Genomic DNA, 25,965 nt, shown 5'->3' on the forward strand with positions numbered 1-25,965 from the left:
TGATACTGACTGGGAAAGTTTCATACCAACTTGGAGACTGTTGGTTCAGTCCATTAACTCAAGAAAAAGGAGAAGTACATGAAAAAAGTCTTCTATTGAGATGGAGTGGCCACCAGTTCAGACATCTGGTGCAGAAAACGTTCAGCCTTTATTAAATCCTCCCACTGTCATCCACACTTTATATGGTCATGAGCAGCAGATGTTGGCTGGATCTGGCATCAATAATACCGATGGTTTTATTTTCAGAGTGTTTTTTTAGTGTTGTGTTGCAAATCTGAGGTCAAAAATGTGCCCAATGTCATCATCTGTCAAGTCTTTATGAGAAGCAGTAAAGGGACTCGTGCAAAGAGAAGGACAACTGCATGATACAAATTATTTTTTATGTCATTGTTAAACTAATCCTACAAGCTGGCTGGAGGCTTGAGAGAGCCAGCTGGGAGAATATCCCTCATCTGGGCAAATATCCATCAGGGGGAATGTCTCTTGTGCTAACAGTACATGTCTCCAATAGGGACAGATACGATGACAAAATAAAAAAATATACTTCATGGAATGGGAAGAATCAGAACCCTGATCAATTTTTTGTTTTTTGTACATTTCCTTTCCTCTAATAACTTAGTGCTTGGATACTACTTTTTACTTCTTCAGCTAAAAAAAGTATTTGAGAGAACAACTGGCTTGGACACTCTATGTGGCTCCCAGTGCTACTTATATTGTCTTTTTTTCCCAACATCTTAGGAACCCAATAACTCAAGACTACATGTATGTTACATTGTTTGGTGATAAATGAGACTTCTGCAGGTAAATAATCCTGCCTTGTAATTTTGAACAGGTGACCAGAATCAGAGGAGTACACATGTAAGATTTCAAGCACTGTGGATGTGGTTGCTTCAACTGCCTGGATTGCATCATGACACTATTCAAACTGAAAGGGCTGGCACAGTCTGAATCTGCAGCCTACAGAACAGATAGTCTGTCGAGCAGGCAGTGGCCAGTGTCTGGACTTGTTATTAGGTATTTCACAAGTCATTTATTTGACATTTGCAAATAAAGGAGTTTACACACGAACATAAAACACTGAGGGAGAAAAATGTAATTGCATATCGACCTGAGTGTCTACAGAGATCTATGAACACATTCGCCCATATGCAATTCCCTTTTGCCTCCGAGTTTTCTCCTAGGAGATAATTTGTCATCTTCTATTTAAAATATCTTTCCAGCACTTTTCAACTGAAAAAGTACTGAAAAGTATGTGAAAGAGTACTATCAAAATTATGTCGAGTATGTTCTTGCTTTCTGGTGGCTTAAAAGGCATTTTATTGACAAGTTTAAAATTATCCAAATTATGCAAAGGACAGAAAAGATGTGCAGCACTCCATGCAATCTGAATGTCAGTATAGAGGAAGGAATAAAAAAGCAATTCTCTCACCACCTTAGCCGGGTCTTTTGTCTTCCTCACTAAGGGACATGTGCTCCGTCAATGTAATCGAGAAGAAAGACTTGTAGTATTGCTTGCAACAAGAAAAAGATACATGCACCATCCGTCCTTGTGGTGGAACAGGTGGAACGCAGCGTGACCAAGTGTCTGTTTGTCACGAAACGGCCGTCGCTTCTCCCCCGTTACTGCCCGCCACCCACCTCCTGTACCACCACCGCCACACAGGCCAGTATGATGTACTGATACTGTAATGGTTCTTTTTGTGATGGATGTTTTCCAACCTCAATAAACACAAGCAGATAAGGACGGATGGTGCACGTATCTTTTTCTTGTTGCAAGCAAGTTTAAAAATATCACCTAGGAGAAAACTCAGGAGAAAAAGTTAATTGCATATGGACCATTTTGCCTGAAGTTGGACTTCCAAGAGAATTTTGCTGAACTGCTGAAATCAACTCAGTTGCTTGAATATCTGGATAGATCATGTTATGTTCAAATACTAGCCAGTATGTTTTTTTACTTAAAATGAAAAATTTAAAAACCATTGGATTTTCTATTACTGGCTATTTAAAAAATTGTAAGGTCCCTGACTGTCATGATAAATGTATGTCTTTACTATTTATTGAACCAGTAACCTGCAACAAGCATGCAGTAAGGGACTTTTGAGTTTATTGTTTGCATGCTGGTCCCAGGTCTTTATGGGATGAGCCTGATTGTCAATGAGAGAGCACCATCTAAACAATCATTATTGCCAGCTCTCATACCTCTATCTAGACATGTATACTTATAGAACAACCCGGCCTTTTCCTTGCAGCTCTGTTATCCTGGTGTTAATGACAAACAACGTCCTTTATATGATTCACACAGTATTTTGTGTATTTCCCTTGAGTCCCCTGATTTCCTCCAACATTCCAAAACATACTAGTCAGTTAACTGACTTCTCCCAAAAAACTAGTAGTGGACTCTGATAGGGCCCTTTTCCACCAGCGCGTTTGCGCTGGCTGAATCGCAAAAACGCAAACCGCTAGTGATTTTACAATCACTACGGTTTGCTTTTTAACATAGGAATCGCGGTAGGTCATTTCCACTACCGCGATTCGTTTTTTACTTGATCGCGATCGCGCCGCGGAGCGACTTTTGCCGCGATTTTGCTATGCAGTGCATAGCATAGCAAAATCGCGGCCGCGAACGTCGGTGAATCGCCGCTATTGCGATTCAGCAATCGCTAGCGTTCAGCGTGAACGCTAGCGATTGCTAGTGGAAAAGGGCCCATAGGGATATCAAATTAAATGGTCACATGTGCTCTGTAAAGCACTGTGTAATTTAAGAGAATAATATTGTTACATTTATATTGACTTGTTGAATAATAGTGCTTGTTTGACATCATACTTTTGTATTTTCACACTTGTGGATAGCCTAGGAATAGGCCACTGTGTATGCATATGTATTAGGGGTGTAAAGAAGAGTATTCTAATCATTCTATCAGTCAATGAAGGAAAAGGGGAAGACCCTGAACCATTGGATCAATGAGGTCCCAAAGAGCCTGAGACTCATGTAGAGAGCAAAACTCATAATAAAATATACAGTAGCAATAAAAAGTAAGTGAACCCTTTGGAATTATATGGATTTCTGCACAAATTGGTCCTAAAATGTGATCTGATCTTCAATAGACAATCACAGTCTGCTTAAACTAATACCACACAAATAATTAAATGTTTCCATGTTTTTATTGAACACATCATGTAAACATTCACAGTGAAGGTGGAAAAGGTATGTGAACCATTGGATTTAATAACTGGTTGGACCTCCTTTGGCAGCAATAAGTTCAACCAAACGTTTCCTGTAGTTGCAGATCAGACGTGCACAACGGTCAGGAGTCCTTTTTGACCATTCCTCTTTACAGAACTGTTTCAGTTCAGCAATATTCTTGGGATGTCTGGTGTAAATCGCTTTCCTGAGGTCATGCCACAGCATCTCAATCGGGTTGAGGTCAGGACTCTGACTGGGCCACTCCATAAGGCGTATTTTCTTCTGTTTAAGCCATTCTGTTGATGCTGACTTTCCAGCCCATTTAGCAAAGTGTCCATTCATAAAAGCTGTTTCCGCATGAAAAGCTACAATTCCTGAGCAGTGTGGGAAATTGCCGCCTTGTGCCGAGATTATCACAACACATGTCACTGAAGGTTAATTCATAAAGATGAGAGCAGGCGTAATGGGAACGGAGAGAACATGGACTGTTTAGAAAAGGAGATAAGCCAGCGATAACAGGCAAGATAATAGGCAAGCTAATGTGGACAGACCTCCCAGACAGCTGCAGTGAGAGCAGAACAAAAAAGGCACCCTGGAATACCAAGGCTGTGTTTTTTAACCCCTTGGGTACCTGTTTTCAGATATATTTCACATCAGAAAGCCTGCATGTGTAACATTTCTTGAAGTTCTTCTAAGCTGCAGCAATTAAATAGATTGTTTAGAAAGACTATTAGACAGAATCAGCGCAGATTCAGGGCAAGGAGAGGCAATTAAAAAAAAATGCACATGTAAAGGGATGCTGGGGCTGCCTCCTTTATACTAACTCTGTCTCTGCACAGAGAAAATGTATCAACTCAGCAGCACCGCCAGTTTAGTGCGGGAATTCCCCGACCTATTATCGGATGTGTAAACTTTTTTATGAATTAGCACACAAAAGTCTAAAATACCGATGCAGTATTTTCCCTCCAAGATTTTTTTCCCCGCAAATGTTTTATGAATAGAGCCCAAAATGTCTTGATAAACTTGATAAACTTGGGAATTCATTTTGCTTCAATGATAGCAATCTGCCCAGGGCCTGATGCAGCAAAGCAGCCCCAAACCTTGATGCCCCCACCACCATACTACACAGTTGGAATGAGGTTTTGATGTTGGTGTTCTGTGCCTCTTTTTCTTCACACATAGGCTATCGTTCATGTCACTAAATGTCAATTCATAAAGATTAGAGCAGGCGGTATTGGGATGGAAAATACCGCTTGCTTTAAAGATGCAATAAGGGTGCGGATAACAGCAAATTTAATGGAGACAGATCTCCCAGGCAGCAGCGGTGAAAGCAGAACAAAAAAGGATTTCCAGAATACCCCAGGCTGTGTTTTTTAACGTCTTGGGTACCTGTTTTCATATGTTTTTTATTACATCAGAAAGCCTGCATGTGTAACATTTTTTGAAGTTCTTCTAAGCTGTGGCAATTAATCCTAAAGTTAAAGACAGGCTGTTAATTAACTGCATGTAAAAATAACTACAGAGGAGGTAACTTAAAGCAGGAGGATTTTGGCAAACAATATTTCAACTTTCTTATCTTGTTTTATGTCCATAAACAAATGCAACCATTCCCCAGGGTTCCTGGGTGTATCAGAGGCTCTTGCAATCAACCAAAACTTCCTCCTCTCAGCCTATACTAAACCTCCCTTAGCATCACAGGCCTAACACCAACTGTAACACCTTCCTAGCCATTACTATGCCTGGGCAGCCCTCATTTTAAAGCAGTAGGATCAGCCATACTATGCCCAGGAAAAAAACACATATATAAGTAGATAAATACTTGATCTACTTACCGGTACATAGCACATGTATTGTAATGTCCACATTTTGATTTCAGTGAATTTTAGATAGTAAATGAAGAGATTTTTGATCCTGGTGGGAACCATGTCTTTTGCTTACCGTTTGAGGCTAAATCCTGATGTAATTTCTTCCCTTAACTTTTTTTTCTTTGCCCCTCCAATCGCTGAGTCACCTCAGCCTTGCTTGTAAACACAAGTGAGCAGAGGATCATGTTTCAGCGAGGTAGCTAGGCAGGGAAATAAAGGGAAGAGGAGGAATATATTATAGATAAAAAGAACCCCCAGCATGCAATTGAATGGCAATGGCTATTAAAGGGCCAGTGCTCCTAAGGTATGTGATAACCAAACCATAACAGCAGAAAAGGTTTTGAATGTAGGATTAGCATCTTTATCACTTAATACACTTAGACCAGTTGCTGTTGAAATTTGATTGTTATGGTGACTTTAAAGTGAACCAGAGACGAAGCACCCTCATGTATTTTACCATATAGTTCAGTGGGAACATTAGAGAAAACCCATACCATGCTTTCTGTTTCATTCTGCACTGCATAGCTTGTTTCTTATCAGACCTGATAAAATCCCCGACTGGCTTTGTCATAATGACTCAGCTATAATGATTCCTGAGCAGAGCCAGCAGGGGGCAGGCTTGGACTTGAAAAGACATGAGAGAACACAGACTGAGCTATAAATATTCCTTGAGAAAGCCAGACTGAATGCTCAGTCTGGGATTTTATCAGGGCTTATTAGAAGCAAGCTGTGCAGTGCAGAATGAAACAGAAAGCAGGTGTTTTCTCAAATGTTCCCACTGATATATATGGTAAAATACATGAGGGAGCTTCGTCTCTGGTTCCCTTTAAGGCTGCATTTCCACTTGTGCGGTGCGAATCGCCGCGGTAAAAATTTGCATGCGGATGCGAATTTCGCATGCGGGTCTATGTGAATTTTTATGCGAATTTGCATGCGAATTCGCAGGGATGACGATGTATGCGAATTTAACCATGGCAGTGCTGGTGTGCTTTTCCATTGTTTCTATGCGAATTTGCATGTGAATTTGCATGAAAATTTGCATAACCAAACCTCATGCAAATTTCCTATTAAAGGGAACCAGAGAGGAATGGGGGTGAAAAAAGGAAAAGATTTTATACATACCTGGGGCTTCTTCCAGCACCATAAGCCTGAATCACTCCCACGCCGCCGTCCTCCGCTTCCTGGATCCGTCGGTACCGGGCTCGTCACTTCCGGCGGACACGGCCAATTGTCCGCATCACAGGGGCTCCCTCCATACATGAACGCATGCGGCTGCGCAGTAGGCAGCCACATGTGTATCTGTATGGAGAGAGCACCCTGTGATGCGGAGAATTGGTCGCGTCCGCCGGCCGACTGGCCGACTCGCGGCAATGACGGGACCCGGTGGCGGCGGATCCAGGCAGCAGAGGACGGCGGCGTGGGAGCAATCCGTGCGTATGGGGCTGGAGGAAGCCCCAGGTATGTATATTTCATCCTCTCTGGTTCCCTTTAAATACATTGTATGCGATGCGCATAGCGGTATGCAGTATGCAAATTCTGATGGCTCTGCCATGCAAATTTTTTCTGCACAGAAAAATGCAAAGGAATCCTGACAAGTGGAAACAGTCCCATTCACTTGTATTGCTATGCGAATTTGCATGCAAAAAACACATGCAAATTCGCGATAGTGGAAATGAGCCCTAAAGAAAACCTGAACTGAAAATTAAAAGTCAAAATAAACATACACAAGTCATACTTACCTCCCGTGTAGTCTACTCTTCAAACTCTTTCTCCTTTCCCGCGTCCTGTTTGTCCACTGTGATCAAGGGAATTCTCTGTCCTCCATTTTGAAAATGGCCATTACAAAATGTTGTCAGAACTGGAAGGGATCATTGTCAGAAAAAAAGGTGCGCTTCTGAGAGGAACTGATGGCGAGGTAACTATGTAATGTTCATTTGAAGTGGGGGCAGCACAGTGGCGTAGTAGTTAGCTCTCTCGCCTTGCAGCGCTGGGTCCCTGGTTCGAATCCCAGCCAGGGCACTATCTGCAAAGAGTTTGTATGTTCTCTCCGTGTCTGCGTGGGTTTCCTCCGGGCACTCCGGTTTCCTCCCACATTCCAAAAACCTACAGATAAGTTAATTGGCTCCCCCGAAAAAAATTGGCCCTAGACTACAGTACTTACACTACATAATATAGACATATGGCAATGGTAGGGATTAGATTGTGAGCTCCTTTGAGGGACAGTTAGCGACAAGACAATATATATACATATACACATACACTGTACAGCGCTGCGTAATATGTCAGCGCTATATAAATACTAAATAATAATAATAAAAAAGTTACCTCATGTGTTTATTTTAAATAATTTTACTCAGTACTGGTTCCCATTAAGGACTGAAGTGATAAGATAACTCTCTCACTGTGAAAACTTATCTCTACACCTTAATAAGGCAAGCTTCTTTAGTGAATTAATACTGAACATACTGTACTGATCGATGTGTGGTGATAAGTTTTCTCTTGCCTTATCTCCAGCATAATCTTATTGAATTGAGACCAATGTCCTTTTCCTCCTCTGCAAATGTTCAAAGGTCCCTCCTCCTGCACATCACAGTACATGGGAGGGTAAGTGTATACAAAGTTATAGAGTTCTATAGCCTATAAAAGAAACACACCACACTAGTATCTGACAGACAGCCCTATATATAAAGAAACCTGACACCACTGGATTGGATGATGATTCTCCCGCATTTTTGGCAGCCGTCCAATTGACAGGTGAGGCAGAAAAAGGTCCAGCCTGACAACAGCATCTCCTCACAGGCTCTGAAAGGGCTGGTGCACACCGAGCGGCTTTTTGGGCGTTTTCAGATCCGCTTGCGGCTGCGGATCTGCTTGGTCAATGTATCTCAATGGGGTGGTGCACACCAGAGCGGCAGGCGTTTTGCAGAAACGAAAAATGCCTGGGTGAGGCATTTTTTGGATTTCGGATGCGTTTCTGCCTCAATGTTAAGTATAGGAAAAACGCAAACCGCTCTGAAAAACGGCACTTCAGAGCGGTTTTGCAGGCGTTTTTGTTACAGAAGCTGTTCAGTAACAGCTTTACTGTAACAATATATGAAATCTACTATACTGAAAACCGCAGCAGCAATCCGCAAAACGCTAGCAAAACGCCTCATAAAAATAAAAAAAAGCGTTTAAAAATCTGCTAGCATTTTGCGGATCTGCTAGCGGGTTTTGGTGTGCACCAGCCCAAAGAGAGGAGAGATCAAGGCAGGACACAGCACACAATACATGTATATATAGAGTACCACACTGCTACAGAGCAAATATTGATAACCCGATCAGTGTAATCAAACCCTTTGATACACCACCCACCCATGTAGCACCATGTATTTTTATGCATGAGGCTTTTCACCACCACACCCAATCAGGAGCCACTCACAACATGCGATGGCCACCATGGTCTAGGAGCACATTGCATAGTTCTAGGGTGAAGCTATACTTCGTCTGGTCTATATGCTGTAAAGATTAACAGCAAAAGCATTTCAGTTTGCTTACATTGATTTAGGTGCATATAAAATAAAGGTATTCTACCCCATTCCAAACAATGTTTGAGAATTTTATGGCTTGGTGGAGGTGTTCAAAATGAGTAACAATAAGACTGGTTTCACTGGGGCATTGTATTGTGTTATAATGCAACCAAATAAAGCAACCAAACATAACATTTGTGGTGACATGTAATATAACACAGGCAAAGAAGCAAGTGACAAATGTGCACCTTGATTGACAAACAGTGGGCTCAATTCTGGTAGCGTTTAGTAAATAATTACCTCATGGAATTGGGTTTATCTCATGAGGGAAATCAACTTTTGAATTCTGGTAGTTTAAGTAAAGTTTTACCTCATGTAATTTCATGAAGTAATTCATGTGGTAATTTTCCACAAAAAATGTGTGGTATTTAGAAGTGAAATACCTCACACTTGAATTCTGAAGTGAAATAAGGTGCATGTTTGCATGTCTTTTACCTCACATAATTAGACCTACCTCTACCACATGATAAATGCAGTGTTGTGACATAATTGTGATATCTGTCACATAACATGGAGCCTTTTCAGTCCCCACTCCCGACCCCCAGCCTCTAAAAGTGCTCCGACCTACCACCCCCCACCCTCTAAAACAGTGCTGTCCAACTTTGCGGACTCGGAGAGCCGTGTTTTTTCCAAACCACATGGTGGAGGGCCAGCCGCCCCCCCCCCCCCCACCCATAGGGGAAAAAAAATAGCAGCCGTTTCACCACAAAATGCAATTAGAGTGATAGCAGATTCTCCAAAAAATGCAATCAGATTGGCAGCAGATATCCCCACAAATACAATCTTATTGCCAGCAGATTTCCCCACAAATGCGATGAGATTGGCAGCAGATTTCCCCACAAATGCGATGAGATTGGCAGCAGATTTCCCCTCAAATGCGACGAGATTGGCAGCAGATTTCCCCACAAATGCGACGAGATTGGCAGCAGATTTCCCCACAAATGCAATCTTATTGGCAGCAGATTTCCCCACAAATGCGACGAGATTGGCAGCAGATTTCCCCACAAATGCGACGAGTTTGGCAGCAGATTACCCCACAAATGCAATCTTATTGGCAGCAGATTTCCTCACAAATGCGACGAGATTGGCAGCAGATTTCCCCACAAATGCGACGAGATTGGCAGCAGATTTCCCCACAAATGCGACGAGTTTGGCAGCAGATTTCCCCACAAATGCAATCTTATTGGCAGCAGATTTCCCCACAAAGGCAGGTCCCCAGTTAGTGGGGGTCCCAGAGATGAGGAGGGGGGCACAGCGCAGGAAGGGGGGAAATTGTGCACAGAGCAGCGGGGAGGGGGGAACCCTCCCCCTCCTCACCTAGGGCCCCCCCCTTCCTTGCTCCCCCCTCCCTCCTAAAGTGCAGCCAGCCAGCGGCAGCAGCGAGGAATCACTTACCGGCATGATCAGAGCAATAGCGCTGCATGCCGCTGGGCTGGGCTTGTCTCCGTCTCCTGCACTGATCAATCACGCTCTCACAGTACTTCCTGCGAGAGCGTGATTGGTCAGTGCAGGAGACGGAGACCAGCCCAGCGGCACACAGCGCTATTGCTATGATCATGCCGGTAAGTGATTCCTCGCTGCTGCCGCTGGCTGGCTGCACTTTTAGAGGGAGGGGGGAGCGCAGAAGGGAGGGCCCCTAGGTGCGGGAGAGGAGGGGGGGCATCCCCCCCCCTCCCCACTGCTCTGTGCACAATTTCCCCCCTTCCTGCGCTGTGCCCCCCTCCTCAACTCTGGGACCCTCAGGAGGCGTGCTGGCCGGGGCTTCCAGCAGTCTGGAAAATACCTCACTGTTTTCCCCCTGCATGTCGGTAATTTAGCGACCATAAGCAGCAGGTGGGAAAATGTACCGGAATTAAGCAAAGCAAAAAAAAATAACGAGTGAGGTATTTTCCCGACTGCTGATTACTTCGCCTCGCACAGCTACCAGAATTGAGCCCATTGTGTCAACCTGTATGATTCTAACAACGCACTGCACGTTCTGTGTTGTAACAACAGAATCTCTTGCATCGCAATTGATATGGTGTGATCTTTATAGACAGAGTAATTTCTAGGCAAAAATACACCCAGGGCAAGGGTGTAAAAAGTGCCCCCCCCCCCCCCTTCCCTGTGGAGCCAGGGATAGGTTCCCGCAGTATAGTTTAGCCAGGTCTAGTTGCACTCAGTATAGGTAGTCAGTTATAAGTCCCCCCAGTATAGGTAGCCAGACATAGGATCCCCAGTATAGGTAGCCAGCTATAGGTCCCCCCCCCCCAGTATAGGTTAGCCAGGTAGGTGCCTCCAGTATAGGTAGCCAGTATAGTTGCCCCAGTATAGGTTAGATAGGCAGGTGTCCCCGCTATAGGTTAGATAGATAAGTGCCCCCAGTACAGGTTAGCCAGGTAGGTGCCTCCAATATAGGTAGCCAGATTAGTTGCCCCCAGTATAGGCTAGCTAGGTAGGCATCCCCAGTATAGGTTAGCTAGGTAGGTGCCCATAGTATAGGTTAGATAGGTAGGTGCCCCCAGTATAGACTAGATAGGTAGCTGTCCCAATATAGGTTAGTTAGGTAGGTGCCCCCAGCAGGCCCCTTTTTAGGGCCATGCGGGGCGTGCCGCCGCCCGGGGCGCTGTTGGGAGGGGGGCGCTGTAATGGAGGGGGGAGCTGGAGCCGCGGGGAGGGCAGTCCGACCTCTCCCTCCCTCTCCCGGGCCGCCCTCCGTGCTCACCCATCAGATGCAGAGCGAGCAAGCAGGCAGGGAGCGCTGTTTACAACTCACCTCGCTGGCTCCAAGCGCTGCTCTCTCGCCTGTTTACCCGGAAGCAGCGTGTGTATCAGCGCGTAGGCAGATACGAGAAGACCGGCGGCGAGAGAGCAGCGCTTGGAGCCAGGGAGGTGAGTTGTAAACAGTGCTTCCTGGCTGCTCACTGACTCTGCATCTGAGGGGGGAGCACGGAGGGCGCCCGGGAGAGGAGAGGGAGAGGTCGGGCTGCCCTCCCCGCGGCTCCGGCTCCCCCCTCCATTATAGGGGACAGCTACCTATCTAACCTATACTGGGGGGCAGCTACCTAATCTAACCTACACTGGGGGGCAGCTACCTAATCTAACCTACACTGGGGGGCACCTACCTAATCTAACATACACTGGGGGGCAGCTACCTATCTAACCTACACTGGGGGCACCTACCTAATCTAACCTATACTGGGGGGCAGCTACCTATCTAACCTATACTGGGGGGCACCTACCTAATCTAACATACACTGGGGGGGGGGGCAGCTACCTATCTAACCTATACTGGGGGGCAGCTACCTATCTAACCTATACTGGGGGGCACCTACCTAATCTAACATACACTGGGGGCAGCTACCTATCTAACCTACACTGGGGGGCAGCTACCTATCTAACCTATACTGGGGGGCAACTACCTAATCTAACCTACACTGGGCGGCAGCTGCCTAATCTAACCTACACTGGGGGGCAGCTACCTATCTAACCTATACTGGGGGGCACCTACCTAATCTGACATACACTGGGGGGCAGCTACCTATCTAACCTACACTGGGGGGCAGCTACCTATCTAACCTACACTGGGGGGCAGCTACCTATCTAACCTATACTGGGGGGCAGCTACCTAATCTAACCTACGCTGGGGGGCAGCTACCTAATCTAACCTACGCTGGGGGGCAGCTACCTAATCTAACCTACGCTGGGGGGGCAGCTACCTAATCTAACCTACACTGGGGGGCAGCTACCTATCTAACCTATACTGAGGGGCACCTACCTAATCTAACATACAGTGGGGGGCAGCTACCCATCTAACCTACACTGGGGGGGCTGCTACCTATCTAACCTATACTGGGGGGCAGCTACCTAATCTAACCTACGCTGGGGAGAAGGTACCTATCTAACCTATACTGGGGGGCACCTACCTTATCTAACCTACACTGGGGGGCAGCTACCTAGTCTAACCTACACTGGGGGGCAGCTACCTATCTAACCTACACTGGGGGGCAGCTACCTATCTAACCTATACTGGGGGGCACCTACCTAATCTAACCTACACTGGGGGGCAGCTACCTATCTAACCTACACTGGGGGGCAGCTACCTATCTAACCTATACTGGGGGGCACCTACCTATCTAACCTATACTGGGGGGCACCTACCTAATCTAACCTACACTGGGGGCAGCTACCTATCTAACCTACACTGGGGGGGGGGCAGCTACCTAATCTAACCTATACTGGGGGGCAGCTACCTAATCTAACCTATACTGTGGGGAACCTACCTAACCTATACTGGGGGGAACCTACCTAACCTATACTGGGGGGGGGAGCTACCTAATCTAACCTATACTGGGGGGCACCTACCTATCTAACCTATACTGGGGGGCTGCTACCTAATCTAACCTATACTGGGGGGCAACTGTCTAATCTAGCCTGTACTGGGGGGCAGCTACCTAATCTAACCTATACTGGGGGGCACCTGTCTAATCTAGCCTATACTGGGGGGCAGCTACCTAATCTAACCTATACTGGGGGCAGCTACCTAATCTAACCTATACTGGGGGGCACCTACCTAACCTATACTGGGGGGGCAGCTACCTAATCTAACCTATACTGGGGGGCACCTACCTATCTAAACTATACTGGGGGGGGGGCAGCTACCTAATCTAACCTATACTAGGGAGCACCTGTCTAATCTAGCCTATACTGGGGGGCAGCTACCTAATCTAACCTATACTGGGGGGCACCTACCTATCTAACCTATACTGAGGGGCACCTACCTATCTAACCTATACTGGGGGGGGGGGCAGCTACCTATCTAACCTATACTGGGGGCACTCATCTAACCTGTATTGGGGGCACCTACCTACCTAGCTTACCTATACAGGTGGCAACTATACTGTCTACCTATATTGCAGGCACCTACTTAAATAACCTATACTGGGGGCACCTACCTATCTAACCTATGCTGGGGGCAACTATTCTGGCTACCTATATTAGAGGCACTCATTTAGCTAACCTGTACTGGGGCACCTACCTATCTAACTTATACCGGGGGCGCCTGCCTATCTAACCTATACTGGGGGCAACTATACTGGCTACCTATACTGGAGGCACCTACCTGGCTAACCTATAGCGGGGGCAACTATACTGGCTCACCTATGCCTGGCTACCTATACTGGGGTACCTATAGCTGGCTACCTATACTGGGGTACCTATTCTGGGCTACCTATACTGGGGGTACCTATACTAAGTGCAACTAGACCTGGCTTACCTATACTGCGGGCACCCATACCTTGCTTGAGGGGGGGGGGGGGCACAATTTTTACACCCTCGCCCTGGGTGCATTTTAGCCTAGAAACTGCACTGGCCCCCAGTATAGGCTAGATACTTAGGTGCCCCCAGTACAGGTTAGATAAGTAGGTGCCCCCAGTATAAGTTGGAAAGGTAGGTGCTCCCAGTATAGGCTAGATAGATAGGAGCCCCCAGTACAGGTTAGATAGGTAGATGCTCCCAGTATAGGCTAGATAGGTAGGTACCTGCAATATAGGTTAGATAGGTAGCTGCCCTCAGTATAGGTTAGATAGGTAGGTACCAGCAATATAGGTTAGATAGGTAGGTAGCTGCCCCCAGTATAGGTTAAATAGGTAGGCACTCCCAGTATAGGTTAGATAGGTAGCTGCCCCCAGTATAGGTTAGATAAGTAGGTGCCCACAGTATAGGTTAGATAGGTAGGTGCCCCCCAGTACAGGCTAGATAGGTAGGTGCCCTCAGTGTAGGTTAGATAGGTAGGTGCCCGCAGTATAGGCTAGATAGGTAGGTGCCCCCAGTATAGGTTAGATAGGTAGGTACTCCCAGTATAGGTTAGATAGGTAGCTGCCCCAAGTATAGGTTAGATAGGTAGGTTCCACCAGTATAGGCTAGATAGGTAGGTGCTCCTAGTAAAGGTTAGATAGGTGGTTACCCCCTGTATAGGTTAGATAGGTAGCTACCCCCAGTATAGGTCAGCTAGGTAGGTTCCCCCGGTATAGGCTAGATAGGTAGGTGCCTCCAGTATAGGTTAGATAGGTAGGTACCCCCCATTACAGGCTAGGTTGGTACAAGCCCCCAGCATAGGATAGATAAGTAGGTACCCCCAGTATAGGTTAGATAGGTAGGTGCCCCCAGTATAGTTTAGATAGGTATGTACCCCCAGTATAGGCTAGATAGGTAGGTGCCCCAGTATAGGTTAGATAGGTAGGTTCCCCCAGTATAGGTTAGATAGGTAGGTGCCCCCAGTATAAGCTAGATAGGTAGCTGCCCCCAATATAGGTTAGATAGGTAGGTACCCCCAGTACAGTCTGGATAGGTAGCTGCCCCCAGTATAGGTTAGATAGGTAGGTGTCCCCAGTATAGGTTAGATAGGTAGGTACCCCCAGTACAAGTTAGATAGGTAGCTGCCCCCAGTATAGGCTAGATAGGTAGGTACCCTCCTCCCCCCATAATGGAGGGGAGAGCGGCCCGACCACTCGCCCTCCCTTCCTCTCCCCAGCCGACCTCCGTGCTCCCCCCTCCAATGCAGAGTAAAGCGCAGCAGTAAGCAATGTAGAGAGCAATTCACCTGCCTGTGTTCCAATCGCCGGTCACTAGCCGCTGGTCTCTTCCTCTGCATATCCGCTTATACACACTATACTTCCTGCTAAGCTTTTCTCCATGGAGATAATTTTTCATCTTATCTAAAAAAATAACTTTTTAACACTTTGCAATTTAACCTCTAGCCGACCGCGTCACACTGCGGCGGCAGCCCCAGGACCGCCTAATGCCGATTGGCGTAAAGTCCTGGGGCTCTGTTTTGCAGGAGATCGCGCTCAGGCTGCGCGCGCATCTCCTGTTTCGTGGGCTGTTACACGGCGAAACCGCCGTGTATTTACATGTACAGTGTTGCGATCAGCAGCAGCGCTGTACTGGGGACAGCCGTATGACACGGCTGTCCTCCTGGGGGACAAGAGAGCGATTGGCTCTCATAGGCAGAAGCCTATGACAGCCGATCGACAGGATTGGCCGACTGGGGGGAGGGAGGGGTTTTAGTAAAACAAGAAAAAAAAGAAAATGACCATATTCATTATAAAAATAATAAAGTAAATATTTGTAAAAAAATAAAATAAACACTGTGGGGGGATCAGACCCCACCAACAGAGAGCTCTGTTGGTGGGGGGAAAAGAGGGGGGGAATCACTCGTGTGCTGTGTTGTGCGGCCCTGCAGCTTTGCCTTAAAGCTGCAGTGGCCAATTAAATAAAAAATAGCCTGATCACTAGGGGGTTTAACATCATGGTCCTCAAGAGGTTAAAAAGAACTAAAATGTAGGTAAAAAGGTAATATCAAACTTATAGTCATTTTTTTCTTGGTGGGAACCGTGAATTATTTTATTGATAAGTTTTGAAAATATCTCCTTTACAAAACTCAAGAGAAAAGTTAATATAATATGGCCCTATAGATCACACCATGCAGGGACGGATCTAGGGGGGGGCAAGCGGGTCTCTTGCCCCAGGCGCAGTTTGTTGAATACTTAAAAAGGCGGCAAAATGTGGATGGGGAATGGCAGTTTAGGCGCCAAAACCTGACCTTGCCCCAGGCGCAACTTGGGGCAACTTGGTCTAGATCCGTCCCTGACACCATGTTACCGTTGGCAAAAGAGTGTGCATTAAAACACTGCCGTGTGTCAGTGTAAAACACAATGCAGTGTGTCGCCTGCTCAGTGCAGCTAATTACTCAAGCAGTAAGATGAAGATTTGCATGCAGTCTATGTTCCTAATTAGGCACAATTTTCAGGCTTGTATTTTTGTGCAATTTGCAGTCAACGTTGGAAATGCATACTGGCTGCCAGTCAAAACTGAGATGATTTAATCATTTTAAATTACATAAAAGTCTAGTTTTGCACTAGGATATGGTTTCAGTTTAGATTTTCAGTGACCCTAATATATTCTATATATATAAAATCGGATGTATGTGTGTGTGTATGTGTGTATGTGTGTATGTATGTGCCGCGATCACTCAAAAACGGCTTGACCAATTTGAACAAAACTTGGTATACAGATCCCTTACTACCTGGGATGATATGTTCTGGAGGTCTCGCGTCCCCCCTGCACACCTGTGCGGAGCTACAAACAGCAAATCAGATTTCACCCATTCATGTCAATGAAGGTCAAGGCTGCCATTCTCACAGTAATCAAGCCAGAGTCCCCACACTTGGCACAGTTGGTCACTTGCTGACCGAGGTTACAAATCCAGGAAAAGTGGGCAGAGCATAAAACAGCCAATCAAATTTTAGCCATTCATTTTTAATGGGAAAATGTAAACTGCAGCCATTCTTAGACTGTTAATTGCAGGGTTCTCAAACTTGCCACAGTCGGTCACTGGGTGAATGAGATTAATACTCAAGAAAGTGAGTGGAGCCTACAACAGCCAATCAAAATTGACCTATTGATTTTCAAGGGGAATATTTAAACTGCTGCCATTCTTACACTGTTAATGGCAGAGGCTTCATGTTTGCTACAGTCGGTCTTTGGGTGACTGGGATTCAAATTCACTAAAGGGGCGGGGCCACAAACAGCCAATCAAATTTCCTTGCTGGATAAACTGCTTACATTCACACATTTTTGATGCCAGGAACCTCAAAGCTCACAAACTTGGTCATTGAGTGACTGTGTGTCAAGGTTACAAAAAAGTGGGCGGAGCCAAAAACAAATTTCACTGGTGAAATATAAACTGCAGCCATGCTTACACTGTTAATGGCAGGGTTCTCAAACTTTGCACAGTTGGTCACTGGGTCACTGGGATTAATATTCAGCAAAATGGGTGGAGCCTACAACAGCCAATCAAAATTCACCTGTTTATTTTCAAGGGGAATATTTAAATTGCTGCCATTCTTACACTGTTAATAGCAGATGCCTCAAACCTGGTATAGTTGGTCACTGGGTGACTGGGGTTCAAATTCAGAAATGGGGCGGAGCCACAAACAGCCAATCAGATTTTTTGCATTTCAATGGGAATATACAAATGATTGATACCAAGAACCCCAAAGCTCATAAACTTGGCAATTGAGTGACTATATGTCAAGGTTAGAAAAAGGGGGTGGCACCAACAACTACATTTTTTACATGGGAAAATATAAACTGCAACCATTCTTACACTGTTAATGGCAGGGTTCCCAGACTTGACACATGTGGTCACTGGGTTACTGGGATTAATATTTAGAAAGTGGGTTGAGCCTACAACAGCCAATCAAAATTCACCTATTGATTTTCAAGGGGAATATTTACGTTGCTACCATTCTTACACTGTGAATTGCAGAGGCCTCAAACCTGATACAGTCAGCCATTGGGTGACTGGGATCCAAATTCACTAAAGCAGATGGAGCCACAAACAGCCAATCAAAATTCAGGAAATTGGGTGGAGCCTACAACAGCCAATCAAAATTCACCTATTGATTTTCAAGGGGAATATTTGCATTGCTGCCATTCTTACACTCTTAATAGCAGATGCCTCAAATCTGGTACAGTCAGTCACTGGGAAACGGGGGTTTAAATTCTGAAACGGGGCGGGTCACAAACAGCCAATCAGATTTGTTTAATTTCAATGAAAAAATTATTGATGCCAAGGAACCCAAAGCTCATAAACTTGATCATTGAGTGACTGTATGTCAAGGTTAGAAACAGCCCAAAATAACTAACCTTTTACATGGGAAAATATAAACTGCAGCCATTCTTACACTGTTAATGGCAGGGTTCTCAAACTTTACACAGTTGGTCACTGGGTGACTGGGATTAATATTCAGAAAAGTAAGGGGAAGCCTACAACAGCCAATCTAAATTCACCTACTGATTTCCAAGGGGAATATTGAAACTGCTCTCATTCTTACACTGTTAATGGCAGAGGCCTCAAACTTGCTACAGTCAGTCATTAAGTAACTGGGGTTCAAATTCACTAAAAGGGGCGGAGCCACAAACAGCCAATCAAATTTCTTTGCTGGATAAACGGCTTCCATTCACACAATTTTGATGTCAGGAACTCGAAAGCTCACAAACTTGGTCATTGAGTGACTGTGTGTCAAGGTTACAAAAAGTGTGTAGAGTCAAAAACAGATTTCCCTGGGAAAATATAAACTGCAGCCCTTCTTCACTGTTAATGGAAGGTTTCTCAAACCTTTCACAGTTGGTTACTGGGTGACTGGGATTAATATTCAGGAAAAGTGGGTGGAGCCTAAAAAAGCCATTCAATATTCACCTGTTGATTTTCAAGAGTAATATTAAAATTGCTGGCATTCTTGCACTGTTAATGGCACAGTCCTCAAACCTGGTACAGTTGGTCATCGGGTCACTGGGGCTCAAATTCAGAAAAGGGGTCGGAGCCATAAACAGCCAATCAGATTTGTTTTTATTGATGCCAAGGACCTTAAAGCTCACAAACGTGGTCATTGAGTGACTGTGTGTCCAAGTTACAAAAAGTGGGGAGAGCCAAAAACAAATTTCACTGGGAAAATATAAACTGCAGGCCCTCTTACACTGTTAATGGCAGGGTTCTTAAACTTTGCCAAGATGGTCACTGGGTGACTGAGATTAATATTCAGGTGGGTGGAGCCTATTATGGCCAATCAAAATTTACCTGTTGATTTTCAAGGGTAATATTTAAATTGCTGCAATTTTTACACTGTTAATAGCAGATGCCTCAAACCTGCTATAGTTGGTCATTGGGTGACTGGGGTCCAAATGCTGGAGAGGGGTGGAGTCACAAACCATTAATCTGATTTATTTAATTTCTATGGGAATATACAAATTATTGATGCCAAAGCTCACTAACTTGGTCATTGAGTCTTTGTGTGTTAGGGTTAGAAAAAGTGGGTGGAGCCGACACCGGCCAAATACATACCCGGGAAACACCGGGTCATCAGCTAGTTATTAATATTATTATTTATAAGTTGCCAATATATTATGAAGCAAATGTTTAATAACAAATAAGGGACTGAAAATACAAACTTTGACATATAAAAATACAAAATATGACATAGGAGGAGAAGAAACCGTACCACAGATTTGGCTCACGAGTCTTTTAACAGCTTTATAAAGGTAGCCACACATACTATGAAAAGAATAAATATTATGGCAATTTAATAACAACAATCAGTTGTACAAAAAAATCAAAAGGTTTCTTTTAGTTTGAGTGAGAAATCTGATCAATTTTTCCTTTTCATCTATACAGGTCGATGTGGAGTGGCAAAAAATTCTGATAGATTTTTATTAAATTATAATGATGTAGGATAGATTGACCTACGCAATTTTTTCATTATTTTCAATCATTCTTTCCATAAAGATATAAATGAAAATAAAAAAAAAGTCATAAAATATAATAGTAATGTATTATGGATTGCATCATTTCCCGCAGCATCAAATGTTCCTGCACAAATTAATGTAACCATGTCAGTCCCCTGCGAAAGCATCTCTGTGACAAGGTATGATTAGCACCTAAAGTTAAACTCAAAACCCCACAAAGATGCACAAACTTCATGATAGAAATGAAAGGTGCAGAAAGTCAGTAGGTCAGAGTTATGCATGGCTGCAATGTTTTATTACTTCCCCGGTGTTAATGGGAGTCTGGGGGTTAAACTTTAAATACACTCACATACATCCATACACAGGCAGCCCACTCCTCCCAATGTAAGATCTTGCCACAGCCCACCAACTATCATTGACTGCTAGGGCAGACTGGATGGAATTTCACTACAGCTAAGTGTTGTATGCAGCTGCTGAAGGCAGGAAAAAGGCAGAGCTTACACCCAACAAAAGACAAGCCAGCGCGGAGAACACTTCCCCATTGCTTGTATTACTGCTGCTAAAGCAACACCAGGGATGGAGTGACCAGCCCTGCAGGGAAGAAGCCACATTGATCAGCACAGGAGGAATAGGACTGATGAAGAGGGAGTGAATTAACACACAGCAGTGAGAAGAAAAAGTTTTTCCCTAGCTTGCATTGTAGAATGAGACTTCCTGGAGCTGTGCTGGGCTCAGACATGCTGCTGCTGCTATGGATAACTGTTGGTGCTTACTTCACCCCTGCTGCAAGTAGGTTTGCAGAGTTTTCAAGGTGAGTGTGTATACACACATTAGCTGTATAATCATGCAATAGTAATACTGAATAAATACAGCTTTGGGGGGGGGGGAGTTATAACTTATAATACAGGAGCTGCTCAGAGCAATCAGTCTGATAAAACAAGGGAGCAGATTTGTCACTTCTAGTGCAATGAAAAGTGGAGCAGTTGCTCATTGACCAATCAGAATCCTTGATCTGGTCCTCTGCTCCACTTCTACTCCAGCTTTGCTCCAATAGCAGTGGCTGTGATACATCTGCTCCCTGATTCTGATTTCTGTCTCCAGGTAACCACATCACTTCAGTTTACTTGGCACCTGTCTTGGTAAATAAAGCACATCAATAATATCTCACCTTCCACATGATTTGGTATTTGTAAATTGTATATGCAATCTTATTGGGTATTTGTAGATTTTTTTTTGATACTCTGCAGTCCAAAACTACTATAGAGAGTGGAGTCGATGTGTCCCCGCTAGCCCCAGCAGCATGCATGCTGGAATGTTTGTAGTCTTATGATGGCTTGTGAATTTGTGAATGTATGGGATGCTGCTTTTAGATGAACACAAATGGATGCTTAGCAGGAGGATTTCCAGCCTAGAGTAAACAGTCTGAGCTGTGTTAAGCTATGCTGCAGGTCTGGCTCTTGTCATCCTAAGTGGTGCCTTGTGTGTGTGTCATTTGCCTGCTCTGTGCCAAGGTACTTACTCTGTAGGCAGGACCCAATGGACCTTCCCTAAGTGGCGGACAATTGAGTAAAGTGGCTGCAGGAAATTAGCGGTAGACAAATGTTCAGTGTGCCTTTCCGGGCGCTAGGCTGGGAGCTGATTAGATGGAAAAGTAGCATGTTTTTGCACCAGCATAATTGCCATGCATTTGTTTATACTGACACGTTCATTGGTTTCTGTGGGAGAAAGCAGGTGCAAGACTGGTGTGGAGACCCAAATCCATAATTGTTTCCAGATGTGTCATGGAGAGTAAGCCAGCAGCAGAGAGTTCCAGGAATCCCGCTGCCCTGGAAATCAGGAGTGTGAAGTGATGTGTTTCTCGCATGTCACCCCGCTCTTCCCTGGAGTCACAGCAACTCCACCAAGATATTTCCTTAGATGAAATATATAGTGGTTTTCTATTATAGGTTGACCACTATATGCCACTACAGTATAAGAAAAAAAAAATAGGAAAACATGAAAAGGTTACTTATAATAGTTATAATTGTATAGAGCTCCCCCTGCTACTTTGTAAGTGTAAAAAGGTTCTTGTTTTACTGCTGTGTTGTATATGAGATACGTTAATAATAGGACATAATTATCCCTCATCACGTCTCCAAGTCATTTTAGAGACCTGTTTAGAACAGCAGTAATGAGATGTTTTCTGTTTTCTAAAAAAAAAACGAAAAATAAATCTTTAACAGTTAAAGCAACAGGTGGAACACCAACAAACCTAAACATACATTGGAATATACTATATTTCCCTAACTGCAAAAATTAAAATATATTTTTAATATCAAAATAATATATAAATATGTTTTAAAACAGTATATATTTCTTTAACATATACTTCGTAGACCATCCTTTCTCAACCTTTGAACTGTGGAGGAACCCTGCAAATAACTTTTGGATTTCAAGGAACCCCTGCAAATAATTTTTTGGTCTTGAGGAACCCCTGCATTTATTTTTCAGGAGGCATTGTTTTTAAAAGTAGGTGAGGCTGTTATGTTACATAGTTACATACACCCCTGCAAAACGTTGATGCCCCCCCAATGTTCACACCCCTTTCCCTTACCTCTCCTTGGTGCTCTTCATGGCCTGGGGCCCCATCTCACAAGGGTCATAAAACAAGTGTGGCCATCGTGCCCTTCACACCCATAACAAGTGTAGGAACACATACGCCTGATCTGAAGCATACTCCCCTGTATCGGAGGAAGGGAAGGTTACTAGTTGGGGCCACCACAGCTCTGGGGAGCTGTGCCCCTCTAGTTATGCCCCGGGGCATGCCATACAAGCAAGACAAATGTTTTTCAGCCTAGCCATTATAAAATGGATAAGCTTTTATTTAGAGACTGTAGGACAAGCTATGTCCTATAGCCTAGGTTCTCATCATACAATATGCATACCCAAGAGGGTACATTAGCAGCTCATGGCAACCCACCAGCTCAGGACTTTGACTACAGAAATGTTTTCCCTTCCAGAACCTTTCGACCTTCCCACGCCATCTAGTGGCTGGAATTTGCTATGCATCCCTGTTTGCATGTGAGCAGGTGAGCTCACTTCCTGCATAATGTTTTATAAGCACTTCCTGGTCTCAGGCCTGGTTGCCTGAGCATCAGGTTTTCTGAGTCCTTGTTCCCTGTGTTCCTGTGTCCTAAGAGACTTTCCCTTATGAACTGATATCCTGGTTTTGATCCTTGGCAATCCTTTGACTACCCGTTTGACTTGCGTTCCTGTACCTCACCTGTTTCGGACTGATTTCCTGTTAATGGACTCCTGGCTTATCCCTGACTACGTCTACTGTCAGTTGTACCTGTACTTCGCATTGGATTATCTAGTCGCACTCAGCAGTCGCCTTCAGACGCACCCACCTTGACTCCAGGGCTGCGCCTATCCGGCCACACAGAGGATTCACGTATCCCAGGTACGTGACAGCAGGGTTCTGAAAGTACTTGGACCTTTCATAGTTAAAGCAAATTTGAAAGCAAAAAAAGAGAAAAAGAGATGCTTACCTAAATAGTGGGAAGCCTCTGAACGCTGTGGAGGCTTCCCATGTTTTCCTTCACCACATTGCTGTTTGCCGGGAACCTCATCTTGTTCCCTGCCAGGCCCCTGTCCATGTACAAGCACAGCCATAATGCCTGCACCTGCACAGAGAAGCCGCTCGTGAACAGATGAAAAATCCAAGCATGAACAGCTTTGTGTTACTGCCCTGCCATGGGCAATCTGCACGCATGCGCACTACTGCCGCACTCATATACGGAGGTAAGTGCGGCCACGAAAGTAAAACCCAACAAGCCATTGTAGGATATGTTCAGAGGGACTCCTGCGTGGGAAAGGTGGACTTGAGGATGATCCAGGAAGCCTCTGAATTATCCAGAAGCTACCCTCTACTGAGGAAAGAATCTAATTTTTCTATAATTCAGGTTTACTTTAATCCACTAAAGAAAGTATTAAGATTAAAAAATGGCAAATCTAATAACAGAAAACCTGAACAAAGTATTTTAGCTAAATAAAAGCATCAACACATGTCTGGACACATTTACGAATAATGATGTCATCATTCTGACAATAGGAAGGCTTGAAGTGTATTTGAGATGATGTTTCCTACATACTCAGGGGTGGAAAAATATAATATGGCATTTATACACCAGTCTTTCAGAAGCCAATGGAAACATTTCAGGAACTTCTTTAATTGAAAAAAACTCAAAAAGTAGGCATGGCTTCCTGGTGTAATGTGTGATGGCTATACAAACATGATACACCAGGAGATCATGCTTGTTATACGGACAGATAGTACAGGATTGTATCCATATCTAAATATACATCTACTAACTTGTTTTTTTTCAAGACATAGACACAGATGTGGTTTTCACTGAACCCCTGATTTTTTTTAAGTGCAAATAACACTTATGAATAGTATCGCACCAAAGCATTCAAATATTTATGCCTTACTTTGCCTCTGAGAAATTCATTTTTACGACATGAAAACACACAGAGCCACCTGAGCTTCTGTTTTGTGATTCCTTGAACAAGATTGTGTCTATCAAGATGCCTATTGCAGTTATAACTAGGTCCAATTTTCTGTATCTCCACGACAAAAGAAGCTGTTATTTTTTTTCCTCAAAACTACACAGGCTTATTTGGGTCACATTCTCCATTCCCACCATTGCTCATGCACTCTACATATCCCCATTTTACAACAAACACCTGCAAAAATTTCCAAAAAGATCAAGCATCAAACTTTCCTGTATGTTAGCTGTATAGTGCTTTCACAAGTGATTATGTTGTCTTAGAAGTGCTCTTGTGAGATGTTCATAGGCCAAAGTCACCCCTGACATTGTCAGCAACCCACCTAGTAATTGGATAGGTATCATGGAGGTTGGCATGGGCAGATCCTGCTGGACACAACCAGGAGGGATGTATATATGGGTGGATTAATGCATATCGCTAGTGACATCTTTTCATTGGTGTGGTTTTATCACCTTAAAGATAGTGTTTTTTTCCTTTCTGCAGCGTCGTTGAGGAGCTTACCCTTGCCTCCTCCAGCCACCAACCACAGCCATTTTTATATTGAGAGGGGTGAGGCACAGATACCGGAGCTTATAACACAGCAAGGAAAAAAACTGCACTATTGTGCACCCTGCTTAATTGCACTATTTAGAGCAAACAAAACTTTGTATGCCACTCATTGATGTTGATCCTGCAGCTGTCATGCTGACATGCATCATGTGATGCATGCTGGCCAGTGAGGGTGGGATTGCCAGGGTCCTCTCATCTACAGCTCAACAGTCAAATTCTATATTTGGCTACAGCACCATAGATTGTGATTCTTCTTGTTTGATATCTGACTTGGTCAAATTAAAAAAGCACTAAGAGCAGAGAACATCCAATGGATGAGCTGCAAACTGCAGATGCGTTTACCTGGCTGGCACATATGCAGGAAAATTGCAAATCACTTCCAGCTGCCCATACTGCATTGGTGACAGGAGTGCAGCTGCCAGTAGAAGGCGGGTCATCCATATTCAAGCACCTCTGCAGCACCAGTCACCACTGCAGTCACCCCAGGCGCTGTGTTTGTTGGTATTCCCAACGCCTTGTAGTGTTTTTGGTGTAAACAAGCCAGAGGGCATCCTATGACTAATAATGGATGTTTAGGGACATTGCTGTGTGGATAAACACAAAAGATGGGAGGCTCGTTTTTTTTTCCCATGGTGCAATATCTACCTCCAGTATATGCTCTAGGAATTTTACAAATACTATGGTGCATATTTGCATACGTAGACAAAATATTGAGCATCACAGCAGATCTAAATCTCTACTTCAAGGTTCTCTCCTAAGAGATAACATTTTTCTTTAACAAATTACTGAGTGCATGTGTTTCTAAGAGCTTGTACGTAGAAAACAAATGTATCTTTGTAATATATCTACAAAAGGAGGCATTGCTTAAACTACATTGTCAGGCTACCAAACAACAAAAAGACTAAGAATAAAAAAGTGGGACTTTTTAGTGGCAGCTTTAGAACTGATTTGGGACTAAAAT

General features: G+C 44.3%; 1 protein-coding gene across 1 annotated transcript in view; it reads left to right on the forward strand.

The window, feature by feature from the left end:
- Positions 1 to 20,465: 20,465 nt before the first annotated feature.
- EGFL6 (EGF like domain multiple 6) overlaps positions 20,466 to 25,965 on the forward strand; it is a 106,730-nt gene continuing 101,230 nt past the window's right edge. Inside the window, exon 1 of the mRNA XM_068265311.1 lies at positions 20,466 to 20,715. Within this exon, the coding sequence (XP_068121412.1) occupies positions 20,609 to 20,715 (107 nt within the window). The 5' untranslated portion in view covers positions 20,466 to 20,608. The remainder of the gene's footprint in view (positions 20,716 to 25,965) is intronic.

Source organism: Hyperolius riggenbachi, chromosome 2, assembly GCF_040937935.1.
Source record: "Hyperolius riggenbachi isolate aHypRig1 chromosome 2, aHypRig1.pri, whole genome shotgun sequence".
NCBI lineage: Eukaryota > Metazoa > Chordata > Amphibia > Anura > Hyperoliidae > Hyperolius > Hyperolius riggenbachi.